The sequence below is a fragment of the Tyto alba genome, unplaced genomic scaffold (assembly GCF_018691265.1).
Source record: "Tyto alba isolate M040663 unplaced genomic scaffold, T.alba_DEE_v4.0 Super-Scaffold_22, whole genome shotgun sequence".
In the NCBI taxonomy this organism is placed as follows: domain Eukaryota; kingdom Metazoa; phylum Chordata; class Aves; order Strigiformes; family Tytonidae; genus Tyto; species Tyto alba.
In genome coordinates this window covers 40,756,806-40,781,662 of record NW_024881296.1, presented here as the reverse complement: position 1 = coordinate 40,781,662, position 24,857 = coordinate 40,756,806, and the positions used below count along the sequence as shown (strand labels likewise).

Below are 24,857 nucleotides of genomic sequence, written 5' to 3'. Positions count from 1 at the left end.
CAGGACACTGTTTCAAAGCCGTTTTGCAGACTGGATCTGGCTGCCTTGTTCAAGGAAAACTCTTCTCGTTTTACACAGGGGAAGGGCAGGCAGGCAGCCTTCTGTCTGCCGTAGCCTGCAGACAGTCTTGGTGCTCTGGAGAGAATGACACGAGGCTATTTTTTTCTAGCCAGGAGCGATTCCCACCCTCAGGCTGAAATCAGTAGTGGTTAACTCTCTGCAGGAGCACCTACCACGGGTTGTTCAGGGCCCCCCCCCCCCCCCCCCCCCCCCCAAAATAATCAAGCCTCGCCGTCCAAATGTGAAAAAGGCAACTTTTCAGGTGGACACGGGCTGTGGCCCACATCCCTGGGACTGGGTTCTGCTGCCAGCAGCGCCGAGGGGTGCGAACGGCGTGAGAGCTGCTGCTCCCAGGCCAGGAGAAGGCATGCTGGAAACGCTCTGGCTCCTTCTGTCAACACGAGAAAGTTGCAGGAAGAGGTTAGCTCTTTCCCAAGAATTAATGGCAAAATCCATGCTGAAACAGGGACTTCTGGTCAAGAGAAAAAACTCACAGCAGGAAGGGGTAAATGCAGGTTACGAGGTATTTAACCAACCTCTGCTTTCCGATGACATACAACAGGGTTTAATGGGACACTCCTTGGCTTTGGCACTGAAATGGACAAAGCGGTATTTACCGACACATATTGAGCAAGCACTACCAATGTACTGCCAACAGAAAGAGAACAAAACTGCGGCTCTGCAAACTTGGACCAACATCTGACAACTAAACATGACTTATAAAGAATGACTAAGTACAAAGAGCCTGTGTCATGGCTCAGGCTGAACATACACACACACACACGCTTTTTTAAAAAAGCTACAATACTCTCTGATACATTTTTATAGTGTATCGGTGGTCGGCTGTGCCCAGCACTCGGTGTGGCACTGGAAAATGGATTTCCTATGAAAGTAACTGTTTAAGTTCTCAAGGAAGACACGGTGTCCAGAGCGACAGCTCCATTGCACAGAGACACAATCCTTTGACCCGTCTGAAATAAAATAAGTCTAGCACAGCAATGTTGAAAGCAGCGAGTAAATCCTAGAAGGCACACTATGAGAGAAATAGCTTATATAGGCTTTTCTGGATTACTCCATTTAGGCTTTCAAGGCTGGTACGTAAAGTATCCTCTTTGTTATGGCACCACGAGGATCTTGTTATCATCACTTCACCCACCGGTGCTCTCACTCATCATCTTTGTTTCGTTTTCATCAGTTTTTAAAGGGAGGACAACCAAATGAGGACATGACTTCAGCAGTGAAATTATGGGCTTAGGAGTTTATATGAGTTCAGGATTTACTGAAAGCAACCCCAAAGCATACGAGAGAGAGATTTTTAAAGCCAGGTGCCCCTCTTCCCCTGTCACAAGAATGATGCGCAGTGCTACGCCTGCGGCTGTATCTACCTTGTCTGGCAGTATATTCGTTGTCTTCAATCAGTCTGGCCAACCCGAAGTCAGCAATCTTGCATATTAGGCCATTCCCCACCAGAATGTTTGCAGACCGTAAATCTCTGTGTATGTAATTCATTCGCTCAATGTATGCCATTCCTGCAGCCACCTGTGAGGAGCATGAAACACAATTGGAGCATTTTAAAATGAACTCAGGCATAAACAGGCTATAAAACATATACACCTAAGCACTCAGTACTCCGAAGACAGACCTGGGCTGCCATGTCCACCAAATTCGGTAACTTCAAAGCTCTTCCTTCTCCATCTTTTAAGAAATCTAGCAGGCTCCCTGCAAATGCGAAGGTGACACAACAGAGAGATGTTAGGGAAACAGTGGCTATTCATCAGGATGGAGGTGCAGCAATATGTGCAATATTAAAGACAGCAGTGTTCTGAGTTCAAGTTTCAAAAAAAAATTCTCCTTCGAATTTTCCTATTATACTTGTTTCACTTTTCTTTAAGGTTGGCTTGCAGAAGAATACGTTAGTAGTCCAAACAGAGTTGCAGGGAAAAGAAACAACACTGTTTTGAATTTCCCTGACCATTGCTGAGAAAACTGATCTTTCTTAACTTTTCCAGTGCTCTTTGAAACTACATACCTGCTGCTCTCTAAAGGCCTCAGCTAGCTGCAAAGCATCAGCTCGGTTCCAAGCCACACAAGCTATGGAAAAAGTCAGATGCCAGCTCAACCTGCTCCAAAAGAAAGGTCAGCCTGGAGCCTGGTAAGCCCAGAGGGACTAGCATTAACAAAGGCTAATTTTCCTCAGAAATTAGGAGTGCTCCTTCTCTAGGCAGCCCATAACTACATGTAGCATGAACCATTAATTTTAGAAGACCACTATGCAAAACTAGAGAAGAAAAAGCAGAGATCAAATAAAAGCAATTTTAGCAAAAGCAATAAGGACATAGCTCCCCTGTGCAAGGGAAAGCAAGGAAGTTCCCTGTAGCTTTTAAAAAAAAGCCTAGGACCCTAAAGCTCCCTTCCCAATCTTGTATTCAGAGAAGTGTGGCAGTCTCCTTTAAATAAGGTCACTGAATTGGTTTAATAAATAAGGGGAAAAGACAGATGATTAGGCGTTTCTCCCTTGATAAATTGTCAGCCTCAAGCTCAGATCCAAAGATGTAAAATGTTACAGTAAAAACTAGTAAAGTAAGCCAAAATAAACCACGTACTTCAGAAGGATTTTGAGAAGTCTTTTTTTTTTTTTTTTTTTTTTTTTTAAAGGGGAAAAAGCACATGCTTGTCACTGAGACATATGATTAAAGTGTGAGTTAGTCAGGGCTTGGATGCCTCTGAGGGGGGAGGTGGGCAGACACCTGCCAGGAAAATAAAAATCAACTCCAAATAGACTGAAAAAATGCACTTAAAATTTCAGAGTGTATCCTCCAATGTACAATGAAACTTCCCTGTGAGAACTTATGTTTCTTATTTGGTTCATTTGCTTTTCCAAAACAAGCAGATTTTTTGCTCTGCTCTCAGCACCCCTGCTGGAGATCTGACAGAGTGAAAAGTTTTCCTTTTCTCCTTTTACTACATTGTTACCAGTTAGGTAGCTTAAAAAAAAAAAAAAAAAAAAAAAAAAATCGAAGGGAGAAGGGGAACGGGAAGAGGAAAGAGGAGGGAAAGAACCATATCTGCAAATCACACATTAAAATGATAAATGGGGTGGGCTGAAAATTAAGCTGTGATCTGAGAGAGAGGTGCATGTGACAGAAATCAGGATTGCCAAGAGAAGAAACAGAAATCTTAAGGCTGACAAGTAAACACTGAAGGAAGATGCCACATGAACTCTCTGGCGCCAGGAGAAGTTAAGATCTTGGGAGCCAGCATATAATTTCATTCAAACCTAGAGAATGCAGATCGCCACTTGTCAGGGAAGTTCAGATGCTGATGCAGTTGGAACCACTTAGGCTGCACCAACTCCTCCCTCCCCCACCTAGTGCGAATTTTCTTTGCACATCTGGTGGATTTCAGGTTTTGGGCCCAGTTCAGAGCTGAATTCATAATTCTTCTGAAGCCAGAGGTGAATTTAGCTTCCCGTTCCCTCTCTCCTTCCTCACATGCTGTTCATGCATCACACTGCACCTCCCTCTGTATCCCCAAGGAGCATCAGTAAAGGTAAAATATCGTTATCAAGGGCAGCAGCTCTGGCTTCACCTTTGCTCATGTACTCCGTGACAATATAGATAGGTTCTTCAGACACCACAGCATAAAGTTGGACCAATTTGTCATGTTTTAGTTTCTTCATGATTTGAGCTTCCTCTAAGAAGGATTCTGGAGACATAGTGCCAGGCTTCAGGGTCTTGATAGCCACTTTAGTATTTCCATTCCATGTACCTACAAGCACAGATACTTAGTTAGATAAAACATCCTCTGCTCCTTTTTCTGCCTGATGACTAATGTAACCAAGGTATAAACTAGCAAGGACGCTTAATGTAATAATTTTTTTTAAAGTGTGGTTTCCCCATGTTGCCTTATCATCATATTCCTCCCACGCCTCCCTCATATTTTAGGTTTTTTCTATTATACTGAAAGATAATACTCCCGTTGGCACTAGGGCCCAATTGCCATAGTCCTGCTCAGACAATGCTTTCACTGATGTTCACAGACACCTTCTCTGAGTAAGAAACATGGGACTGCTGAAACCCGTCTTCATGTCTTTCCTTGCTAACAAGTCAGTGCTACAGAAAACAACACAGCTCCAGTCAGAGGTTTGGATAACAAAACGGGTTAAACCCAGAACTTTTCATTTGCAAGACATTTTAACATTTTGGCTTTGTTCGGAGTCAGAGGAAAAAAAATATTCTGAAAAAAAAGTTCCCAAGAAACAAATTCTGAATCTATTTCATTTTAGAAACACGGGCGTGTTTCCAGACCGAAATGCGACTTTTTTCCTTCCCCTCCTCATGCCCAGAAGCCTAGCAGCTGCTGACCGAATGTGAGGCTGTTCCTGTCCACTTTGTCTTGTTCTTTACTTGCGGTCAGCCCTGAAAGGGACAGGTCGCACCATTTTCCAGCCATCACCCACCGAGCCCCCCGTAACACCTGAAAGCCTGCCCAAGGACCTGGGGAGAGCCGGAGAGGCTGGCTCGGGGTGCCCCACCAGACGTGGGGTTTCGCTCAGGTGTTTGCAAGGGGGAGAAGCAGGACCGGAAAGAAAAAAAAAACCCAAAACACCTACCTATGTTAACAGGTTTTTTGGGGTTTGGGAGACTGGGGAGGGGAAAGGAAGGAAAATGAAAAAGGACAGAAATATCGCTTTCCTAGTGCTTTCTGGTTGTCCAGACTTGCCAGAACCCTGCTCCAGGGCCAGGGCTGAAATGGCTTTGAACGGGACCTGCGATCTGTTGACAGGGAGCTGCTGTGTGGCAAGGCAGAGCAATACTAAATGACTTCAGGAATTAGCCACGTTGGGTAAAAATTACTTCTCTGCACTTACGCGTGAGGATAGTAGAAGGGCCTATGAAGTACACAGAGACTTGGGCCTCAGATCTCGTTTCTACAAATTCGGGCATCATCAAAAAAAGGTAACGTGCCTCGCATAAGCCCGGTCTGACTTTGCTAAAAGCACGCTAACCGTTGCCGGGGGGTCAGCTGCTGCACGGGGACCGGGGTTAAGCCGAAATAACTTCCCCACGAGCTTCTGCCGCCGGGCCGGGCCCCCCACGTCCCCCCTCTTACGGGGCAGCCCCCCGCCGCAGCACAGGGGCTGTCTGGGGGGGCGCCTGGCAGCCAGCAGACTTCCCTCTGAATTCCTCCCAGACGGAGGTAGCCACTACTTAACGCACTCTTTATTCATTTTTACTGTGTTAATCCATTCCCATTCGGTAGTGCTTCAGGGCTGTTGAAGCATTTTTTTACTATACATTACTAGAAGAAACATAATGTCATAATTGTAACAGTAATTCTTGCATTTTCCACAGACATTTGGTACTGGTACTTGGCACTTTATTTCTCACAGCGGATTTATTTATTTATTTCTAAATTGCATTTGCGCTCTCTTAGCTTCCTGTATCAGTTTAAGATCTATGGCACACAAAGCTGACCACTAAATATTAACATCAACTTGAAACTCTCACATGCATTCAAGATGGAGAACAAGAAGGTGAAACTGCAGTTATTTGGGGATGCTAATGGAAAACATAGGTAGCTTTCTTTGCAACAGGTCAGCTGTAATTCTGTGAAATTCTATAAATTTCTATATTTCTAGTCTATAAATTCTATAAATTTCACAGACTTGCTGCCGTGCTCCTTGCTGTAGTCTTGCAACGGAAAACAGCTGCAAGAACCCAGGAGAGCCAGCTGGTTATTTTGGTTGTACATACTTTTGTGTCACTGAAACAAAAAGAGCAGCCAAACTGCTCCACCAATTTTTTCTGGAGGAGCAACATACAGTGATTCTTTATTTGAGCTGGTCATTTTAAAGAGGTTACACAGAATGCAACTTGGCACAAAAACTGAGCCCACTTCTCATTAAATGGCCACTATATTGTGTTTCAATGATACGACCGTACTAAGATTTATGTACATTTTAAATCGCTATTGTTTCATAGTCATTAAAAGAATGAGGCCCATAGAGGGGGGCAGTAAGTAAAGCTGGCAAATGTGCAGAAAACAATGCCAGTGCATTTGGAAAATGTCAATATTTTTGGACTTCAAAGTGGGGGTTCAGTTGGGCTGGGCAAGTCTTGCTTCTATTGTCCCTGGTCTCTGCATTGAGTTACGGGGTTCTGCTGCAGATAAAAATTTCAAAATAGACTTAAAGAAGTGGATGCATGGGAAAGCTAGCTTGAGAAATATCAGCTTGCTGATACTTGCCGTTATTTTTAAACTGGGAGAGTGGATGGAAGCATTTTCAGGGTCTGATACCATCAGTGCTAAAACACACGGGGAAAGAAAAATGTCTACTTACCAGATTAATTTCTGGTTAGCCATTCTCCTTTACAAGTTTAGCATCATTCCTATTTTAATATCTAGAAATCGTGTATTCACCCAAATAAACCCAATGCAATTAATGAAGTTTAATGCCCTAACCTCTCATACCAGTGTGTGCAAGTGAAAGGAAGTGTCCCCATGGATTACTGTATCTAGGTCTGACTCTTTTAGGCAATGTAGACGAACATTTCATACGATTCTGATCTTTTAGCTTTAAGATCTCTACTTGAAATGCGTATTTCTGCCAAGAGGGCCTTAAAAGATCCATCCAAAGCAAAATATATTCTCTGCCTTACCACGCCACACTTCAGCGAAACACCCCTGACCAAGCTTCTGTTCCAGAAATAATGAATCACGTGCAACTTCCCATGCATCTTTAGCCAATCCAACAGTTTGTGGGGTATTATTCGTAGCAATCACAGTTAAGTTAAAACACAAACCATCAGCTTTCTCTATAGGAGAGGAAATTAATAAAAAAAACACACTTATAATCCAAAATTACGCATGCGTTGAAAAAGATGGAAGGTGATTTGGCTCTCAGTGCTGCATTGAAGTCCATTTGCAAACACTGATGTTTGGATACTGAAGGTAAGGACTTTTTTGTTAGCTTGCAGAAAAAGGCTCCTCGGTATAATTAACAGATTACTGTGCAAGCCTTGGTTTATTTAAGACAGTGGTAATTTGTCAAAATCAAAACCTTCCAAGGAAACACAGAATTTCAGTTTGCTTTTGCCATCAATTACAGGGAAAGTTGAAGATTAAAGACTTTCAGAGTCAAAGATACGATTCCAAAGACGTTTTTCCTAGCAGTCCGAGCTTTGCTCTTTTTTTCTTGTGGGTCAGTGTCCTACATTTTCACCTTCCATCTTGTAATCCCCACACAGAGAGCTATTTTAGAATAATTATTTTGCTCCATACCCATCCATACTTCCCCAAACTGCCCATTTCCCAGTCTCTTGATCAACTGTAGGGATTCTCGTGGAATTTCCCAGACATCTTTGGTTTTGACAGACAGATCAGTAAGCCTTGGCATTCCTTTATGACAGGGGACTACTAAGCGGCAGCAAAGGCCTGCAGCTCTCTCTGATGGAGCCAGAAGTGAAGCCAACAGCAAAGGAGAGGAAAGAAAAAAAAGTGTGACATGAAACAAAAACAGTAAGCATAAAAACAATGCTACTCACAACAGCTGTTAGTTGCATACCACAAAGCATCCTGGAAGATTAGAAATTGAACACTGAAACATATTCATTTGAGACAGAACAGGAAATATTTTAGTGTCTGCTTCCACAGCCTGAAATGGAAGGTGACCGCCAGTGGCTTCTCTTGTGGACTCAGGATTTCCCTTTTCCCTCAATGCTGCATTAAGATAATTCCACAGCTAACTGGCATACTACAGTACAGTATAACCTTTTAAAAATCATCTCTAAGTCACAAACTGGATTGTGTTCCGTACTGACTAAGAGAAACACAGAGAAGATTCACTTTTTCTGAAAATCACAGCAATGAAATTTTGGCGGACTTCTTGGCTGATTTTTTTCTAGGTATCCTGGGAGAAGGTGTTTTCTATACTCTACTCTGCGGAAGGGTGTTTTTGTAGGTGTCCTGTAAAAGCCTTCTTCTGCCATTCTTTACAGTGCAAATCTTTATTAGCATATGCAGCCAGCCCTACATCGTTCGGGGCAGATTCATTATACTTGTCTCCCGCAAAGCTTCACAGAAGGCTGAACTGTGACAAAACTCGTAAGATATTTTAGTAGGAGTAAGCCCATTAATATATATAGATACACACACATTGTTGTGTAGTATACTATATCGCACAGAGCAGACTACAATCTAAAGCTTGCACAGTGACTTGTATCTTGAAACAGGTGCCGCGGAGCCAAACAAGGTGGGGAACTGCAGTTGTATTTCAGACTCAAACATAATCTTTATTCTCCTGTGCAGGATTTTTTTTCTGGGCAGGTGAACAGTTTGCTTCAGCATCACGAGGTGGGTAAGCACTGAAGCCCCCTGCAACACCAAGCTCTACCTCCTCAGCACAAATGTCGTGGGAGGGTGGGGAAGTCCCTACAGCCACTCTGATATGGACCTCATTGTGTCTCCTGTAGCAAGGCAACAAAAACCACAAACCAGTGAAGATTAGCCGACCAGTTGGCATGTCTTATTCCAAGATAATTCTAATGGGAACATTAGGACAGGGGCTATTCCACATATGGGTTCTATCTGGAAAGCTTCCTTAAGAGTTTGGACAGCTGCAGAAAGAAACTAGAGGTTATTAAGACCTCCTTGTTTTCTTTAACTGAAAAAAAAAAAAAAAAAAAACCAAAAAAGGCTTGGCATGTTGGTGCTCCAGTTAAGCCTCGGCTGCACGCACGGGAGCTTACGCTCGAGAGGCTGGCTGTTAGGGTGCTTCCACTTCAGACGTGCTGTCACTGGACTCTGACATCAGGACGCCCTGGAAATCTCAGTATTTTTCATTTGCAAAACCCATCTGCGAAAGCCCAGAGACCGCCGTTAGCTTCCTTATCCAGGCAGGAAGGGGCTGGGATAAGAGGGAGGCCTGGGAAGGCACACGCGTGGTGCTTGCAGCTCCTGCCCTGGGACTGCTCGCGGAGCCCCCGCTGCCCACCCGGGCGGGAGGGCTCCTCCAGCCTGGGCAGCCGTGGGGTGGGCGGGGGGCCGTACCTGTCCCGCTCCGCGGGCACCGACCCACAGCCTCGGGGGTGGCTCCTTAGGGACCGTGCTCATCTTTGTGGAGTCGCCTGGGCACCTCTGAGCTCCCCCCAGGAGTGAGCCTAGGTGGCCGGGCAGGGGCCCCGGGGCAGCCCTCGTGCTTCCAGCCGGCTGGGGCTGGCAGAGGACGAGGGCTCCTGTGCCCGCCCGAGCCTGGGAGACCACCGGTGCAGCCTGGGGCGTGTGGGTCCGGACCATGCCCTGCGGAGCCACCCTGCCCGGGTGGCACTGGCTATGCCCCCGCGCTGCTCAGAAACGGCTCCTTCCCCGTCTCTTCCATTCTGCATCCGTGCATGGAAAAGAGACCACCCGAATAATTTGACCAAAGAAAACTAAAAGTTGACATATACCAGCCGGGCTGAAAATTATCTTCCTTAGATGTGAGCTTTTACACACTATTTAGCTTAGTTCAGTGTAGAGCCTCCAGAAAAAAAAAACTAGAAATTCTCCCAGGCAGCATACAACCATCAGGAATTGGGCGGAGAAGACAGCCAGATGTCCAGAATGAATAGCGTAAGAATACAGCAGACAGAATACAAAGAATACAGAAAAAAACACCCCACAGAGAAGTTGATTTCCCAAGTAAAAATTATGGAAAGTTTTTGAGCAGTGAGCATTTGGGGTCATCTGTTAATATCACGAAAAGCTGAAGTAAGGGAAAAATAAAAAGCGAAATACAAATTGCTGCTTAAAATTGACTGTGTGGAGAAGTAGTCTTCTACATAAGAACTGTTTGTCCTATGCAGAGGCTTGGGGGCCTCTGAAGTTGTTGCACACCAATCGCCAGTGACAACGGGATGTGCTTTTGGGTTGAATAGTACATGCCACATTTAATCACAGAAATATTAACACCCCCCCACCCCCCCAAAAGGTGGACACAAACAGTGTGCATAAAGAAACACACACCTTGCCATATTTATTTTTTAAATTAGACCGGTTATAATTTAAATATTAATACTTTGCACACTGAATACAAATCCAGTGGGAAAATTTGAGTCAGGTAATATATGCAAACCTTTTGGTCATTGCTTTAGGTGACTGAATTCCACAATGCAATTCCCTGTTTGCTTTATTAGCAATCGTGTGCTGCAAAACAGTACATACTAGCGCTCGCTTATGCACAGGGAATACACAGTTTGAGATCTGCAAGTCAAATTCAGTAATTCTGTTTGCTTAGCGGAGGGAGAGCAGGCAAAACCTTTAGCTCAGTGGAGTGCTAGCTTTTAAAAGCTCTGACACTGTACACTGCGAGCTGCACTCAAAGCCATTTATAACTGTAATGGGAAAGGGATAATGGAAGAAGCATTACAACAAGCAAGAGTCATAGCTCAAATGACTCTTTAGGGCGTCTTACACATATATCAGCTCAGCAGCAAACACTTTTGTTTTAAAATACTTCAGAGTGCTGTGTATTATCTGAAAAATTACCTGAATAATGCTGAACCAGCTGCTGAAGAGTTTCAAACTGTGCCCGAGTTGTGATATAATATCCACCATTGTCAAGTTTACGAATCTTATAATGTTTGACATGATCTCCTTTCATATCATCCCAGTCACGAATAGACAGGGAATAGGCACCTGTTCCAAGCAAAGGAGAAATAAAAAACTGTAAGTCGCTTTTAGACACAAAGATTTTGGTTTGCTGGTCAGTTCTTATAAAGTGAAAGGGAAACTGCTTCCAAAGAAATGCTTACTGTACCTTGAAAAAGAACAAATGAATCTAACACAACAAAGTAAGTGCCACAGAAATCTTACGATGTTCACACCATGTCCCTCTCAAACTAGTCTAGAAAGAAATCGGGACTTCTCTCTAAATGAAAACTCACATTTTAACATTTACTGTTTCAGGTTGTTAAATTGACTTTTCCTATTCTAAGTGTCAGGTTACACTGCAAATACTATACTTCAGATAAATGCCAGCGGGAAGTAAATATCAAGATTTTCGTAGGAATCACTGGAGATAATGACTTTATAGATGCGCAGTGCTGTTACCCAGATGGATCCCAAACTTCGTTAAAAACACTAAACCACCAGATCTCAGCATATTTTGTGTATCACAGGTTTTGGAAGGTGGTACTACACCAAGACCGCACCGAGAGATCCGCAAGAACCGCGTGTTTCACTTTCCAAGCCCATGCTGGAGCTTTACAGCTTACTGGTGGGATTCAGACGCCCAAACACCGGGGCCCGAGTGCCGCGGTGAGACGTCCCGGGACATCCAGCTTGGCCGCTTTCCCACCGGTTGTCACGCTCTCCTGGTCCCCGTGGGGGCCCTGCAGGCATTTCAACCGGCTCGGGGAGCTCACGGCCCAGGCAGAGGAGCCTCCGGTTGCGGGGCTGGGTTCAGTTCCCAGTGCAGCAGTGGCTGAACGCAGGTGGGCTACAGGCTCGAGGTAGATGCCCACGCATGAGCTTCTGGCGCTACCAGGGCAGCGGAATCCCGGCCCAGTGCCCATCAGTGTTAGAAACCACCCACCAGTAGCTATCGGCAGCGGCGTGCAGGTGGTAGCACCAGGTGTCTGCAGTCACGGGCAGCTCAACTGAGCCCCAGCTCCCTGCTGACCGTAAAGGGAGCCTGGCCACCCGCACGGGGACCTGCGCGTTCAGGTCCCTCAGCCCGCAGCACGTACAGCGAGAACCACGCGTTGGCTCCCCACTAAAGCAAAGCCGCGTTCCTCGGCACGGTGCAGCTGCTGAGCAGAAGCACGGGCATTTCAAAAGGCACCGGAGGCGACGAGGCTTCGCTCACGGCTCAGGCGAATATCGCGTTCGCTTACAAGTGATTCAGGCGTTAGAAGGAAAAAAACCTGGAGGCAGCGGGCAGCTGCCGAGACCTCAGAAAGGTCCTTCCTTCTGGAGCCTGGCTGCTTTCACGGGTAACCACATCAGCTGAGGGCGGGAAAGGAAAACTGCCAGCAGACAGTTCCAGACAACGTGAAAGGTGGAGCGATTTCCTACAGCAAACAGCACCAACTGCTGCTCATCCCAAGTCAGGGTACTTTTCAACACACCCTGGCAGGTTCCCATCCTCCAGAACCACCCCCAGCTAAGTGAAATGGCTGAATGAACTCCCGCGGTTGAGATTCCCGGTGTAAGATGTCTCTCCCAGACGTCTCCCCAGGGAGAAGTTTCCCCCACCACGTTACCCTGCAACAGGTCTCACTGGCGGGTGGCTCACGGCTGAGGGAGCTGCAGTGAACAAAACATCTCCGCCCTGACTCCAAGGACTTCTCAAATTCCCTGTTGTTCGTCCTCCAACTTGGAGGAAACGAGCCAGCACTTACACAGGTGATTCTGGTTTATGTGAATGGGAGACACCCTGAGAGGAGTGACAAGGTTTTTATTTCTAAGAGTAGAAAAACGCTGTTTGTTTAGGGCGTTTTTCTGAGGAGGGTCTCCCACTGAGTACGTACATCCCTCTCAGCTAGGAGCTCAAAGCTTTTTGGGGATTCGCGAGCGCATCTCGTGCACGCTTGGTACCACCACTCCGGGCTGTACACGGTCAGCCTACTCTCAGAATTTTCCAGGCAGTGTTCTCCACCTCCCCATTTGTGAGTTTTGATCCACTGGCAGCAGCTGTATTTTCTTTAGTCACGCTCCCTGCCTATCTGGTCACTATTTTAGAGCCTTTAGGAAAATGTAAACAATCTGTGGCTCCGGGTCTGCAATCAGAGCTGCGTGGGTGGCCCTCTGTGGACCCCCGCTGACCTCAGATCAAGTTGCAGGACTGGAGCTTTAGTTCAAATCTGGACAAAAACAAGAGCCAAGATGGATTTCATTATTCATTTATTTAGGCTGTTGGTTATTTATACTATTCGTTATTATCTGATGATAATTTAAAATATAAGAGATATACATAATAAAAATTTGGATAGAAATACAACATTACAATATATCATACTAATGAATTTTTTAAAAAAACAAACCTAAAACCAGACAGTCTTGGAGGGTGGAGATTGAAACCAGGTGAAGGATTATATAGACAAGAGCTGATGAAGTACCTGGGTAGTCAGGCATTGAAAAAATGAAAAGCCAGCTCCATATGATTTATTTTGGAAGTAAGGAGAGAAGGCAACCATGATCAAGGGAGGTTAAATTCATGCTGAAGTCATCCATGATGATACTTTTAACATGATCCTGATTAATTTTATTATTGTTATTATTTAAAGCAGAAGGGACAATTCTAGGTCACAAAACAATTCCTGCCTCAAGCCCAACATGGCTAGTTGGAGTAAGGTGTTTTGAGAAGACTTACGGGAAAAGGCACCATTCGAGCCCTCCCAGATGACTTTTTTCTCTCTCACGAACAAGCTCCCTCTGTTTTCCTCTAACAACATACTGAAACACCACAAGGATGAGAAGGGAAATAGGCATTTTTGACAAAAACCAAGCATGTTTGGTTTTCTCTAATGGCTTTGATGCAAACTTAGCCTGAAGATGTAGAAAGCCTTAAGTTCAAATGCAGAGAAATTAAGCTTGCTCCTGTAAGTCCATCCATGATGGATTGCTTCATTTCCCCAATGCTTTTGTGTCTCAAAAGAAGCTCTAAAAAAAAGCCTTGACTTAGCTAAGTAAACAGCTCTGCAAAACATATGCCCTATCACTGTATAAAAAATGGTCAAAACAGACTACACTGATTTGGAGAAATGGTGTTGTGCTTGTTTTTAGGATCTACGGGTGCCTATAGGAGTGATTTTTTTAAACTCGGCACAGAATGGAATGAAGTCCTGCTCCTCACACACATCACAACAACTGTTGGTGAAAACGAACAGGTGGAGGCTATTTGCAGAAAAAAAGAGCAAGTCAGAGCCTGCCGTGCTCCTGGTGAGAATGCCTCAGTGCCACGTAAGGTATGGTGAGGCTGGGGGGTGACCAGGCGGGAAATTAGCGGTCTGAAACAGCGCATCTGCTCAGATTTTGCCTCGGAAAACCGTCTTCAGAGATATGGGCAGCAAAGGAAGAATCCAGTGACTGCAGGAGTCCCAAATGTAAACCTTACAATTCCAGATGTCAGAAAGCAACATCTGAAGATAGGTCAGGTGGAGGGGAGTGGGGAGTGGTGCTTCTCTTCTCTAAATCCCTTTGCCAGCCACGGTTCTAACCACTGTACGTGCTAACTCCAGCTGACAGTGTGCTCTGATCAAAGTGCTGACAAGTCAGTGATTTAATTACATGGACCATCATTAGACTTCAGAACTTACATGGAATTAATGCTAGTGACTTACGCTCCCCACAGCTATTGTTTTGGATTGCCGGTTAACTGAGAAATGGCCAGGTTTGCTTTCACTTAGTTGCACGTTTTCTCCTCGATAGCTGTATGAGTTAGAGAGATCTTTTCATACGTGCAAAGCTTTGAAGACGATGTTGACAGGGCTCACGAACAAAATGTAAAAACAAAGAGCACCCACCAAGAAAACCAGAACTCCTCCGATATTTTTAGAGGGAAGGAGGAGAATACATCCTTCCACTTGACTTCAGCAGAATGGATACAGTTGAATACTGTATGAATATATCAATTAGAAATGTTTTTCAAGTCTTTTCACTGTTAATCTATTAATTTAAAACTGCTACATTTCCCCCACACACCCCAGGGATCCAGCATTTCAAAGGGGAAAGGCCAAAAAAGTTCCCTAAAATAGTAACCACTACCTCCCCCCCCCTCAAAATCTTATCTTACATCTTCCAGGTGAGGAGATTAAAATAATCTGCTTGTTCAGAAGGCAGCAGCAATTTTCACCAAACTAGACTGGAGATTCTGTGCACACTCAGGTAGCTGGCTGTGCCTGGACAGGGACACCAGGAGGTCTGCCTCCTGTAGCCCCGTAGCTGTTGTCCCGAGGGGCCGCTCTCCTCCCGGCCCCACTGCAGTTGCAGCACCCTCAACACACGCCTTGAGAGAGACAGTGGGATGTTCAGAGGGTGGCAGCAGAGCAGAGCAGAGCAGAGCAGAGCAGAGCAGAGCAGAGCACCCCGCCGGTGCGTGACCCGCGCTGCAGGCACCATGGGTTGAGCCTGGAACGGGTGGCGCTCGGGCTGTTCTCTGCCCTGAACTCCCACTCTGCCACCCGGGATGCCCAGACATCTAATTCTCTAGCACACATACAAGCAAGATGACACTTATCTCCATCTTCGTACCACCGAAAACAGTATTTCACAATCTGCACAGTTTTCCTCATATATCTTCCCAACCGCAGTCAGAATAGCTTTGGCCAGCCTACCTTTGGTAGTTTCGCTCTCCCGGATCAGGAAGGTACCTCTGGGGTTTCCAAATGACAACAGCTGCCTCTCGGCATCTTTTCGGCCAAGTTTGCCAAAGTACCACCTTAGGGAAATATCAGAAATAGTAAGACGAATGCTAGATAGGATTACTAGGTAGTCTAACAGAGCTCAGCCATGGAGGATTATTTGAGGAAACTGTGGTTATCCAAGGATATTCAGCCATTCTTGTGATACCGTGTCTCTTATCGTGGTGGGAGGCTGACGTGACAAACAGTGTAGTAGATGTTGCATGCATTGTGCAGTAGCACTTTGCTTTAGGCCTATAATCAGCAGATGCTGAGGACTGTTGTTTGATGTCTTACGAGAAAGGCCAGACTTGGACTAACAGAAAGCAAGACTTGGCCGGGGGAAGGAATATTCAAGGAAAAGGGCAGAAAAATGTGTTGCTGATGAAGAGCAGTATTTTACAGGTGTTGCTATAACGACATATTTGACTTACATAGAGATGTATTAGTATTCAATGCTTTTGTTGCAGCACAGCTATAAATCCTCAGTAGGAAGACCAGATGCAACCACTTTACTGTGGTTGTATAAGGCTTTCAGAATTTTGGTACCTTTTTCCTTCATGCAGCAAGTTTTTTTTTTGTTTGTTTGTTTGGGTTTTTTTTGGGTTTTTTTTGGTTGGTTGTTTTTGTTTTCTTTCTGGTTTCACAATCAACCAAATACAGACTACAGTAGTACCTGCTCAGCTATATAACCTCCTCCAGTATATCTTTTATACTGGAAATAATATGGATACATAAAGCACTCCATTTTTCGCATAGATATGTCTTCATTATGCTGCCTGCTGTAGGTGTTGTAGGCATCCTACCTATTGGTAGGTATCTGTTGGTACAACGTGCCCTCTTTAATAGACAGTCTCCACACTAGTTGACTCCAAATATTTTTACAAGACGGTTCAGGAAAAGCAAGGGCACCTTTTGCTTAAAGCTTAAAATTAGTTGACGCTTGAATAAAGGAAGCAGACCTATGTTCCTTTAGGTTTTCTTCCTTTGTTTTGACATTGAAAAAGCACTGAGCTTGTGCTTCTTTTGTTACTAATTACCTAATTATTTATCGGTGCAGTTAAGAACCGAAATAAAAATAATGTAAGTCATTTGAAAAATCGCTGCAATCAATCAAAACCAACTCCTCCAACCTCCTTCAAATGCAGCACTAATGGGTCTTTACAATGAAAAGAAAACATACTCCTCTGCTTGGATGGAATCAACTGGAGCCACATAATTACTGGGAATGTAACCAGTTTCGCCAGTTGTCAAGGACCGGGCCTCCCACCAGTCTCCTTCCCTGCAGAAACAGACGTGAGGAGGAGAAGTGAGAGCAAGATACCGCTGTAAAGACAAAGATCTGCCTCTGCTAACAGCAGCTGCACGGTGTAAGAAGCCACTGCAACTCGGGTCTGTATCACCGGCCTGCTTCTGAGAGCTGCTTGCATCTAAACCCAAATAATATACGTATTTCGTTACAGCTATTGCTATTTCAGCAGCGATTAGTAATGTAGCCTTCCAAATGTAGCATAACGGCATAAACAGACATAACAACCAGTGAAATCAGGTTTGGTGAGTGCTGGATTTGGACTAGAATATTGAAAACGGTCTCCACAGCAGTTATTCTAATACAGACCCTTGAGAGAGCTTATAGGAAAAATGGCCAAACAGAACACTGTCACACCCACTGCTAATTTTAAACTTCTGAGGGGATAATTAATCTGAAACCCAAAGGCATCAGAAAGCCATCTATCAACATGGAGTTTTAGATGGCCTTTAAGAATCACATCTCACTGTCTGGATTCCCCCTCCTGGCCACCTAGAGGAGGTATCTGAAGTAGCAGAGAACTTAACTACATGTTCAAATACAAAACCCCACTCTTCTACAACATTTAAATATGAAGAGGTCTGTGCAGGACCACCTGACGGCAGTGTTCCACAGGCTTAGCATCAATTTTTGTCGTACAGTGGTGCACACTGTAGGACATGGTACTGCCCTTCAGACGATGCACGTTGCTGTAGAATGCACAGCTTTAAGAGAAGTTTACTTTTTAGCTTTTTACAGGATGCAATGATTTGGGATTTAGCAATTCGTCTTTCATTCTGAGCACCAGATTCACCAATGTTTAACTCCCACCACTACTGGTAAGCATTCTCTTTTCTGTTTCTGGGCTGCTTAGAAACTCTTTCTCACTCTTCCTCTCTGTGAGACAGAGATTCATTCACTAAATAAAACACTATTATCGAATGTGGCCAGACAATTCAACATCTTCTGTAAACAAGCAGTCACAGAAAACATATTGACTAAGCCACTACTGGCAGGAAAGGCTGAGTCAAGGTGAGCTCTTACTTTAAATTTTCAACTCCACTTTCTTTAACAGTTTGACGAGTTTGAACTCGACGTAAAACAATTAGAAAACAGCTGTGATTAGTCAAAAAGGAGATGTTTCAAATTCTGCTGTTCAAAAAAGTGAAGAAACAAGTAGGTTTTCTGGAGATTGGCAGCTGCCACTATTTTAATACACCTTGTGTACATTAGTATGTCAGGCAAATGTCCCGATCTACTTGCGTCCCCAATTCTACCAGCTGAAGTGCTATCCCTTCCCCCACATGTTGCTGTAGAGTATTTCTGAGAGATTATGCCCTACTGTGCTTGATAAATTGTACCATTACATTTCTTTTCCTTACTGTACAGAGAGTCCACTAGATGGAGATATTTTATCATATCTAAGGAGGAAAAAAGCAGCCCTGGTAGATGGTCGCATCAGGAGCAACCCCCTCTGCTTTGACACAGAAGCCTAGATCTCTCAAAGCACTGCCAGAAAGGAGGGGGAATGCAGGCTTTTTCCACAGCTCTGAATTTTAGACACCCAACTGAGGTAGGAGGAGGCAAGTCAGTGAGGCTAGCCAGGGCGTGCAGGGGTGCCATGGGGGTACAGGGCATGGCTGAGTGGTTTTGAGCCCTGAAGTCAGGCTCTGTCCTGAACCACCCCTGTAGGCATCTCTCTCCCCCAGACCACCCTTGGTATAATTTCTGACTTTAAAGCACAGGGAGACCCTCTGTCTGCCATTTCAGGTATTGCTGTCCTGAATTTTTAATCCAAAGCACAAACCAAATTTCATTTTTTGAGAGCTAAAAAAAAAAAAAAAAAAAAAAAAAAAAAAAAATCCAAATCTCTCCAAAAATTCCAGACAAACTAGTTTTGTGCACATATATGCTTTCTGGTCACAAGCAGCATTGGCAGAGTCTTACAAAAGCGGGCTTCTTTCGTATAATTTCTGATGTAAGTGAAGAGAGGAAGCATTCTCCCAGAGAAGTTGTTTTCTGGAGATTCCCAGCCTGGCTGTCAGTACTCCAGGAGTGTGATTAAGTCCATATTTATAAGCAGACAGAGCTGACTATGATGGGAACTGAGCTTCTATAATCCTACAAGAAAATCAGTGGATGCTTGGTTTTTTTTTCCTCTTAGAAAACCTTCCTCCAGGCAGTAATTACCTGCATCCAAATGCATGTACTGCAACAGCCCACATGTGGGGGAATCCCTCTGTCCCACCCACTCCAAGTACGATTGCTCTGCAAGCCCTGGTGAGCACCCCCTGATTTCATCAGCTGGCACGTGTAAGGAATTTATAATGCGTGGTATTTCTTCTTGCTTCAAGTTATGGCATAGTTTGTGCAAGGTTAGGAAAGCAGCAGGCAACGTGAACGAAAATGGATGATAGGTTAAAAAAGGGTTTTTTTCTAAGTGCTAATTCAGAAGTAGAGAGGTTTTTAAAACTGCTGCTCCCTCTACAAGTCATAACTGAAGTTTCTGTGCTTTCATCTACATCAAAGCTCTTCAGCTTCATGGCTTCATGAAATATTCCACAGAATTACCTGATTTTTTTTTTTTTTTTTTTTTAAACTTTAATGCACATTGAGCCAACTCCAACCCTGGAGTTGTTCTATTAAAATTAACAGGAGTTGCACCAGGGATGAATTTGCCTCACTGTGCAAGTGTAAGAAAAAAAGATGAGAGCAATATCAAAAAGCCTCTAGAAAGCGACATACTTGGTTGTGAACCCATTTTTACCTCTATGTGATAGCAAAACTGAACATCACACAGAGCCTTCAACTTCATGTTCTTAGCCAAGAATTACAAGATGTTCAGATATAGGTCAGTAGCACAGTAAGTTTTAGATGTTATTTTTAAACTGCTAAGGGATTTTTTTCCACGGACAGTTAATAAAATTAATTTAAAATGGATGATTTCCAGGACGTGAGTGTGGTTTTTATGTCAAATGCAACTGTTCAGTGGTGCATTCTCACTTAACAGAACTTCCTAACATGTTATGACTATATCACCTACCTTTAAAAGAAAAAAAAATAGACTTTTAAACTTGGCAAGCAAGTCTGGGTAACGTCTCTTTTGTGAATCAGTTTTTAGCTCATTTCTCTGTAGAGATGCTTGCAGCAGATTGCAAAAAGTGTTAGTACATGCCTTGCAGAGCTTCTCTGACTACTGGTAAAGTACAGAGCTGGTACTCTCGGTTCCAAAAGTGAGTTTACTGTGGAATGTAAGCAGTGAATCACGATATGGAACGCTTCTTTTTGAAGTAAAGCTGCATGTGGTTGAAGGGTTTTTTGCAATAATAAAGCACTTTGCAAAAGTGCACTAAATGCAAAGACGAGTAAGTAAGCACAGAGTAAAGCCCCTACATATCTCGAATATCCAGCATTAGATTTTAGAAATAATACAAGCAGACAAATGTAATTGTCAACATTTTAAGTTTAAAAATATTAAAAAGCATATTCCCAAGCCTAAAACTTACGAGCTGTTAAGTATTTGAAATTTTTCTCCTTTGTGAAAACTCAAGTCATCTTCTGTTCTTGCTTCGTAGTCGTAAAGCGCCACAAAAAGAGTTACACCTAAAGAGGAAGACAGGTGAGTTGCACTCCATCGCAAAAAACAGGGGGTGAAGGAGCCTCAAGAGGTGAGGTGTCCAGACCACATGGAAGCTACTCTGGTCGCCGAGGAGAAAAACAAGCTGAAGCCTCCTGCTTTTTGGACGACTATTCTAATCCCTCAGCTTTTATGCAAACAGTGGGCACGCCGCCTCCTTCACTCTGTACGGTCATCGGTCCTCTTGGTTTGGTACCCACACACAGTGTAGGATCCCAAGCGGGCGAAGGGGAGCTTAAAGAGAGACTTTAGGCACAGCCACGCCAAGTATTTTCTGTTAACTACTTGAGGTGGCTCAGACCACACTTTCTGTTCCCTGGCAGAGGGACGAGGCAGTCGGTCAGTCAAATTGGGCATGTACACGTAATTTCTCACCCCACAAGTGAACTGGCACCTGCAAATTAGCAAAGGTAGGGCTGAGGACCCAGCTCCACTGCTACTTCAGTTCTTCGCACTATTTCATAAAATAACTCTTCCCCAAGGCAGCATGCTGAGACAGTTGTGCCTCTGCTGCAATTACGTGGTACTCCCTAAGCGCCCTGAAAGAAGACTTTGAAACCCACCTGTTCCTCCTCTTGTACGCAGCGTCCCTGTGTGAGAGGAGGAATTGACTCCGCCAAACACAGTCAGTCCTTGGCCTCCCGTGGCATGGAAGTTGTTGTAGTTTGGGATTGAAGTCACACCAAAGCTAGGATAGTGCTGCGGCGTGGGATCTGTCCCATAGCGGTAGCCTGAGCTTTGAGTTAAACTGCCATCCCTCTCGTCAGTCAGTTTTGTTGCTTCTTTATCCTTACATTGCACACAGCCCATTATCTAAAATCCTAAGAGAGGAAGGAAAGGACAGGTGTTCATACGCTGATGCTCACCAGCTCTCCCCCAAACCCACGTACGATGAGGATCAAATTAAATCCACCGCTCACAAGTTAAGTACTTTGAAAGAAACGCACGGTGGTTTGAATATAAGCGGCAACACGCTGGGGAAAAATCTCACGCAAAATCCTCCTGGCAGCGGTTTCCCACCGAGGCCTGGGGAAGGAGGTCCTGCTGGCTCTAGGGGCAGCGGCAGCCCTCTGCCCGGCCCTGCCAGGCAACGGCTTGCACGGAGGTAGCGAGAGGACGGAGCCCCTCTCGCTCACCCTTCACCAGGAGAGCACGACCGGCAGGCAAAGGACTCGGCCAAAAAAATGCAGCTGGAGGTGTTCAAGTCTGACTCCAAAACACAGAGCGAGGCACTTTTAGCTCACAGTTCACGTCTGACCTCGCCAGCCACGCAAGAGCTGACTTCACCTAAAGGCAACACCACCTTTATCCGCTGCTGGAGCTCTGCGTGACAGGCAGAAAAGCAGACACAAAGCCGATAGTTATTACGGCACAGGAAAGGAGGGAGCTATCAGATGGCAGAACTAAAAAAAAAAGGAAGCGCTCTTTTATGCAGTATTGCACTGAAGGGTAAAACACGCTGGTAGCAGAGGTGGGGCTGCCAGAGGTATACGTGAGTTAAGAAACTAGAGAAAGTCCTGGAAGAATTAACATGTCAAAAAGTCCAGATCCTGGACAGGAGGAAACTGAGAGGGTACAGCTCGGAAAAGGCTGCTCTAAGTTTTTTAATTCTTGTAGCCTCTTGCTCAGCACCCTCAAGGGGCACTACCAGGGCACATGGGTTAACGTCTCTTAATTTTAGGTGCCTACCTCTCCCTAGGTGGAAGGAGACAGAGTCTGATTCACCACATCTTAGAAGCAGCCCTGCAAGGTTAGTCCTGTTACCTGGTGCTGCTTTTCATCTGTGAGCTCTAACATTTTATCATCCATGTGCTGGTGCTACTGCACTCTTTCCTATTGGCTTGAGCTGAATCTAGACACAAAACCCGAGTTTCTGAAGCCAGGTGTGATGAATCCAGGGAATCAGATACTCATCTGGGTGCACCCTTGATCTCAACCAGTATATGGTGACTCTTCTGTGTAACCCAGCACATGAGCAACATACTCTAAACACTGGGGCTGCAAGAAGAGTAGTGACTGTAGGAAAAACTTAAAAAAAAATAGACATAGTAGACATACTTTGTCCAGAATATATAAATAGGCAGGGAGAAAATACAGAGAAGAGAAAAAAAGAAAAGCATAGCAAAGCACACTTCCTACCCGTTCTGTCCCTTCCTGTCCTCTTGTCCACCCCTCCGCCCCCTCCCCCAACATTTCTTTTGGCATTTCAGCCACTATCCGTCATTTAAGGTAAATAAAAAGCCTCTTCTTTTTCAAATATCCTCATTTTTCTGGAGCTGGCAGGCGGGCTATTTTGTACGCCTTACCCCAACATCAACACAGGAAATTGGGTTTGACAAACTGATGGGATTCAGAAAAAGCATGTTCCTCCGCTAACGTCTGAAAAATTATGCAGCGGCTCCCTGCTTGTCTGTGACAGTCCACAATCTGGATACCTGCTTCCTAAATCTAACCCGCCTAATTAAAAAAAAAAAAACCCTTCTGTTGAAGGGTATTTTCTACAATCTGAAGTTAATTCCAGTTATTCTACAAGCCCGTTCAGAAAAGCAAGCACCATTTCAATGTATTTCCCTCAGCTGTATCGCCTGCAGTTAGCGCAGGTCTCCCATCTGTTCTTAGCTTAACTGAAAGGTGCCCTTTCTGTATTTCTTTATTTCCCTCGCGATACCACATCCACCCAGCAGAGTTCCTTCACCGAAACACTTCAGTCTCCTCGCACCAGCAAGGACTCCCGACTCCGCGCTTGCTGCGACGGGTGGGCGTGAGCTGGAATCCCGTGGGAAACTAAAGTGACAAGGGGCTGAGGGAAAGGGCTTTGCAGCCTCCGGGCTGCAAAACACACTGCAGCTGCTGCTGCTGCCGCTGCTGCTGCTGCTGCTGCTGCTGCTGCCATGGCCACCGTGCTGCCTGCAGCCCCGGCCCCTGCTCGCCCCGGTAGCGGGGTTGGTGCCGGAGGCGCGGGGCTCTGTGCTGGGGCTGCAGGCTGCCCACCCCAGGGACCAGCAGTGACTCCAGGGGAGCCCACAGGGACCGCGGCGGGGGCGGAGGTGCCCCAGCCAGCTTCGTGTTGTCGTGGTTTGGGCCTGGTTGGCAGCCAACCACAACGCAGCAGCTCTCTCTCCCTTCCCCTCCGGCAATGAGAAGGGACAGAGAGCCGGGCTTGGGGTTCCAGATAGGACTGGGATGGGGGAAAATCCCCCTTTTATGATCACGAGCAAAAGGCAGACTCGTTAGGGGAAGAAAAAAAAGAACATACACTTATTACAGACACTAACAACACATAACAGAGTAGGACGGTGAGAAGCATTGCCACACCTTGAGAACACCTTCCCCCCACCCCTCCCTCCTTCCCGGGCTCAGTTCTGCTCCCGATATCTCTACCTCCTCCCCCAGTGGTGCAGGGGCAGGGAATGGGGGGTGCAGGCAGAGCTGCCACTTCCTTCATCTTCAGTGGGGGGAGTGTCTGGAACTTGTTCCCCCTGCTCCATCGTGGTCCCCCTCTCACAGGAGACAGTCCTCCACAAACTTTCTCCGACATGAGTCCCTCCCACGGGCCGCAGCGTTCCCCACACTGCTCCGTCATGGGTCACTAACTCCCTCCGACTGGATTCCCTCCCACGGCTGCAGCCCTTCCCGAGCGCTCCGGCGTGGGAGGGAATCCAGTTGGAGAAAGCTAGTGACCCATGCTATCCCACACCCCCAGCCACTCATAACCCTCCAACCTTGGGGGGGATCTCCTTCTCACAGGGGGCCGCCCCGGTATCCCCCTCCCCTGCCACCAAAAAACCTCCACCACTCACTGAACCCAGGACACGTGTCAGCTGTGAAAAACTGCTTGTGGAGATCTCTCCGCTGCTTCCACCCATTTCGGCAGCAGGACAGTCTGGCTCTGGACACCTTCTCCTTGCAGATGTCACTCGAGAGGTGAGGTTTTCCCGGCTCCTCTCGGAGCCAAGAAGCCGGAGGAGCAAGGCTGAGGCGTGAAGCGGGACGGCAGGGAGGGCGAGGGCCCCGTGGGGCGACGCTCACCGCGCTGCTATCGGCACGGGCAGAGCCCCGGGAGGCCCCGGGGGGCCGGGGGGGGACGAGCCTGGGACCCCCCGCTTGGGCCCTGCGACGCCTCTGTGGAAGCCTGCCTCCCGTGCACCGAGAGAAACCCACGGGCAGCGAGCGGACGCTGCACCGGGGAGGCCTCGAGGGAAATCCCAGCTGGAGAGAAGGGGCAGAGAGGGGCCGACCGTCCCAAGCGGGGAGAGCGAGCCGTTCGGACCGGCTGGTTAAAAGGCGCGAGTGACGGAACGCACGCTTATTCACCTTAAAACAGTTAAGTGATACGCAGGCTTTGCTATTTAAAGAAGAATCTCTGCAGCCTTTCTGTTGGCTTGCAAACTTACCTCCCTGTGAAACTCTATCACCTCCTCCCTTTCCCCTCCCAGCTCTGTTGCTCCTCTCATTTCTTTCCCATGTGTTTTCACGGGGAAAAGTAGAA

The 24,857-nt window shown here is 45.9% G+C and overlaps 1 protein-coding gene across 5 annotated transcripts in view; it reads right to left on the bottom strand.

The window, feature by feature from the left end:
* Positions 1–24,857, bottom strand: part of FYN (FYN proto-oncogene, Src family tyrosine kinase) — a 149,595-nt gene that overhangs the window by 18,576 nt on the left and 106,162 nt on the right. For 3 of the 5 annotated variants that reach the window (XM_042796063.1, XM_042796062.1, XM_042796061.1), the window contains 9 exons: positions 20,932–21,189; positions 20,238–20,334; positions 16,627–16,725; positions 15,378–15,481; positions 10,588–10,737; positions 7,345–7,509; positions 3,649–3,828; positions 1,703–1,779; positions 1,446–1,599 (listed from right to left, as the gene is read on the bottom strand). In XM_042796063.1, coding sequence (XP_042651997.1) covers positions 1,446–1,599; positions 1,703–1,779; positions 3,649–3,828; positions 7,345–7,509; positions 10,588–10,737; positions 15,378–15,481; positions 16,627–16,725; positions 20,238–20,334; positions 20,932–21,178 — 1,273 coding nt within the window. In that variant the 5' untranslated portion in view covers positions 21,179–21,189. Of the gene's footprint in view, positions 1–1,445; positions 1,600–1,702; positions 1,780–3,648; positions 3,829–6,722; positions 6,879–7,344; positions 7,510–10,587; positions 10,738–15,377; positions 15,482–16,626; positions 16,726–20,237; positions 20,335–20,931; positions 21,190–24,857 lie in introns of all 5 variants that reach the window. The other 2 variants (XM_042796064.1, XM_042796065.1) reach the window with 2 other exon arrangements.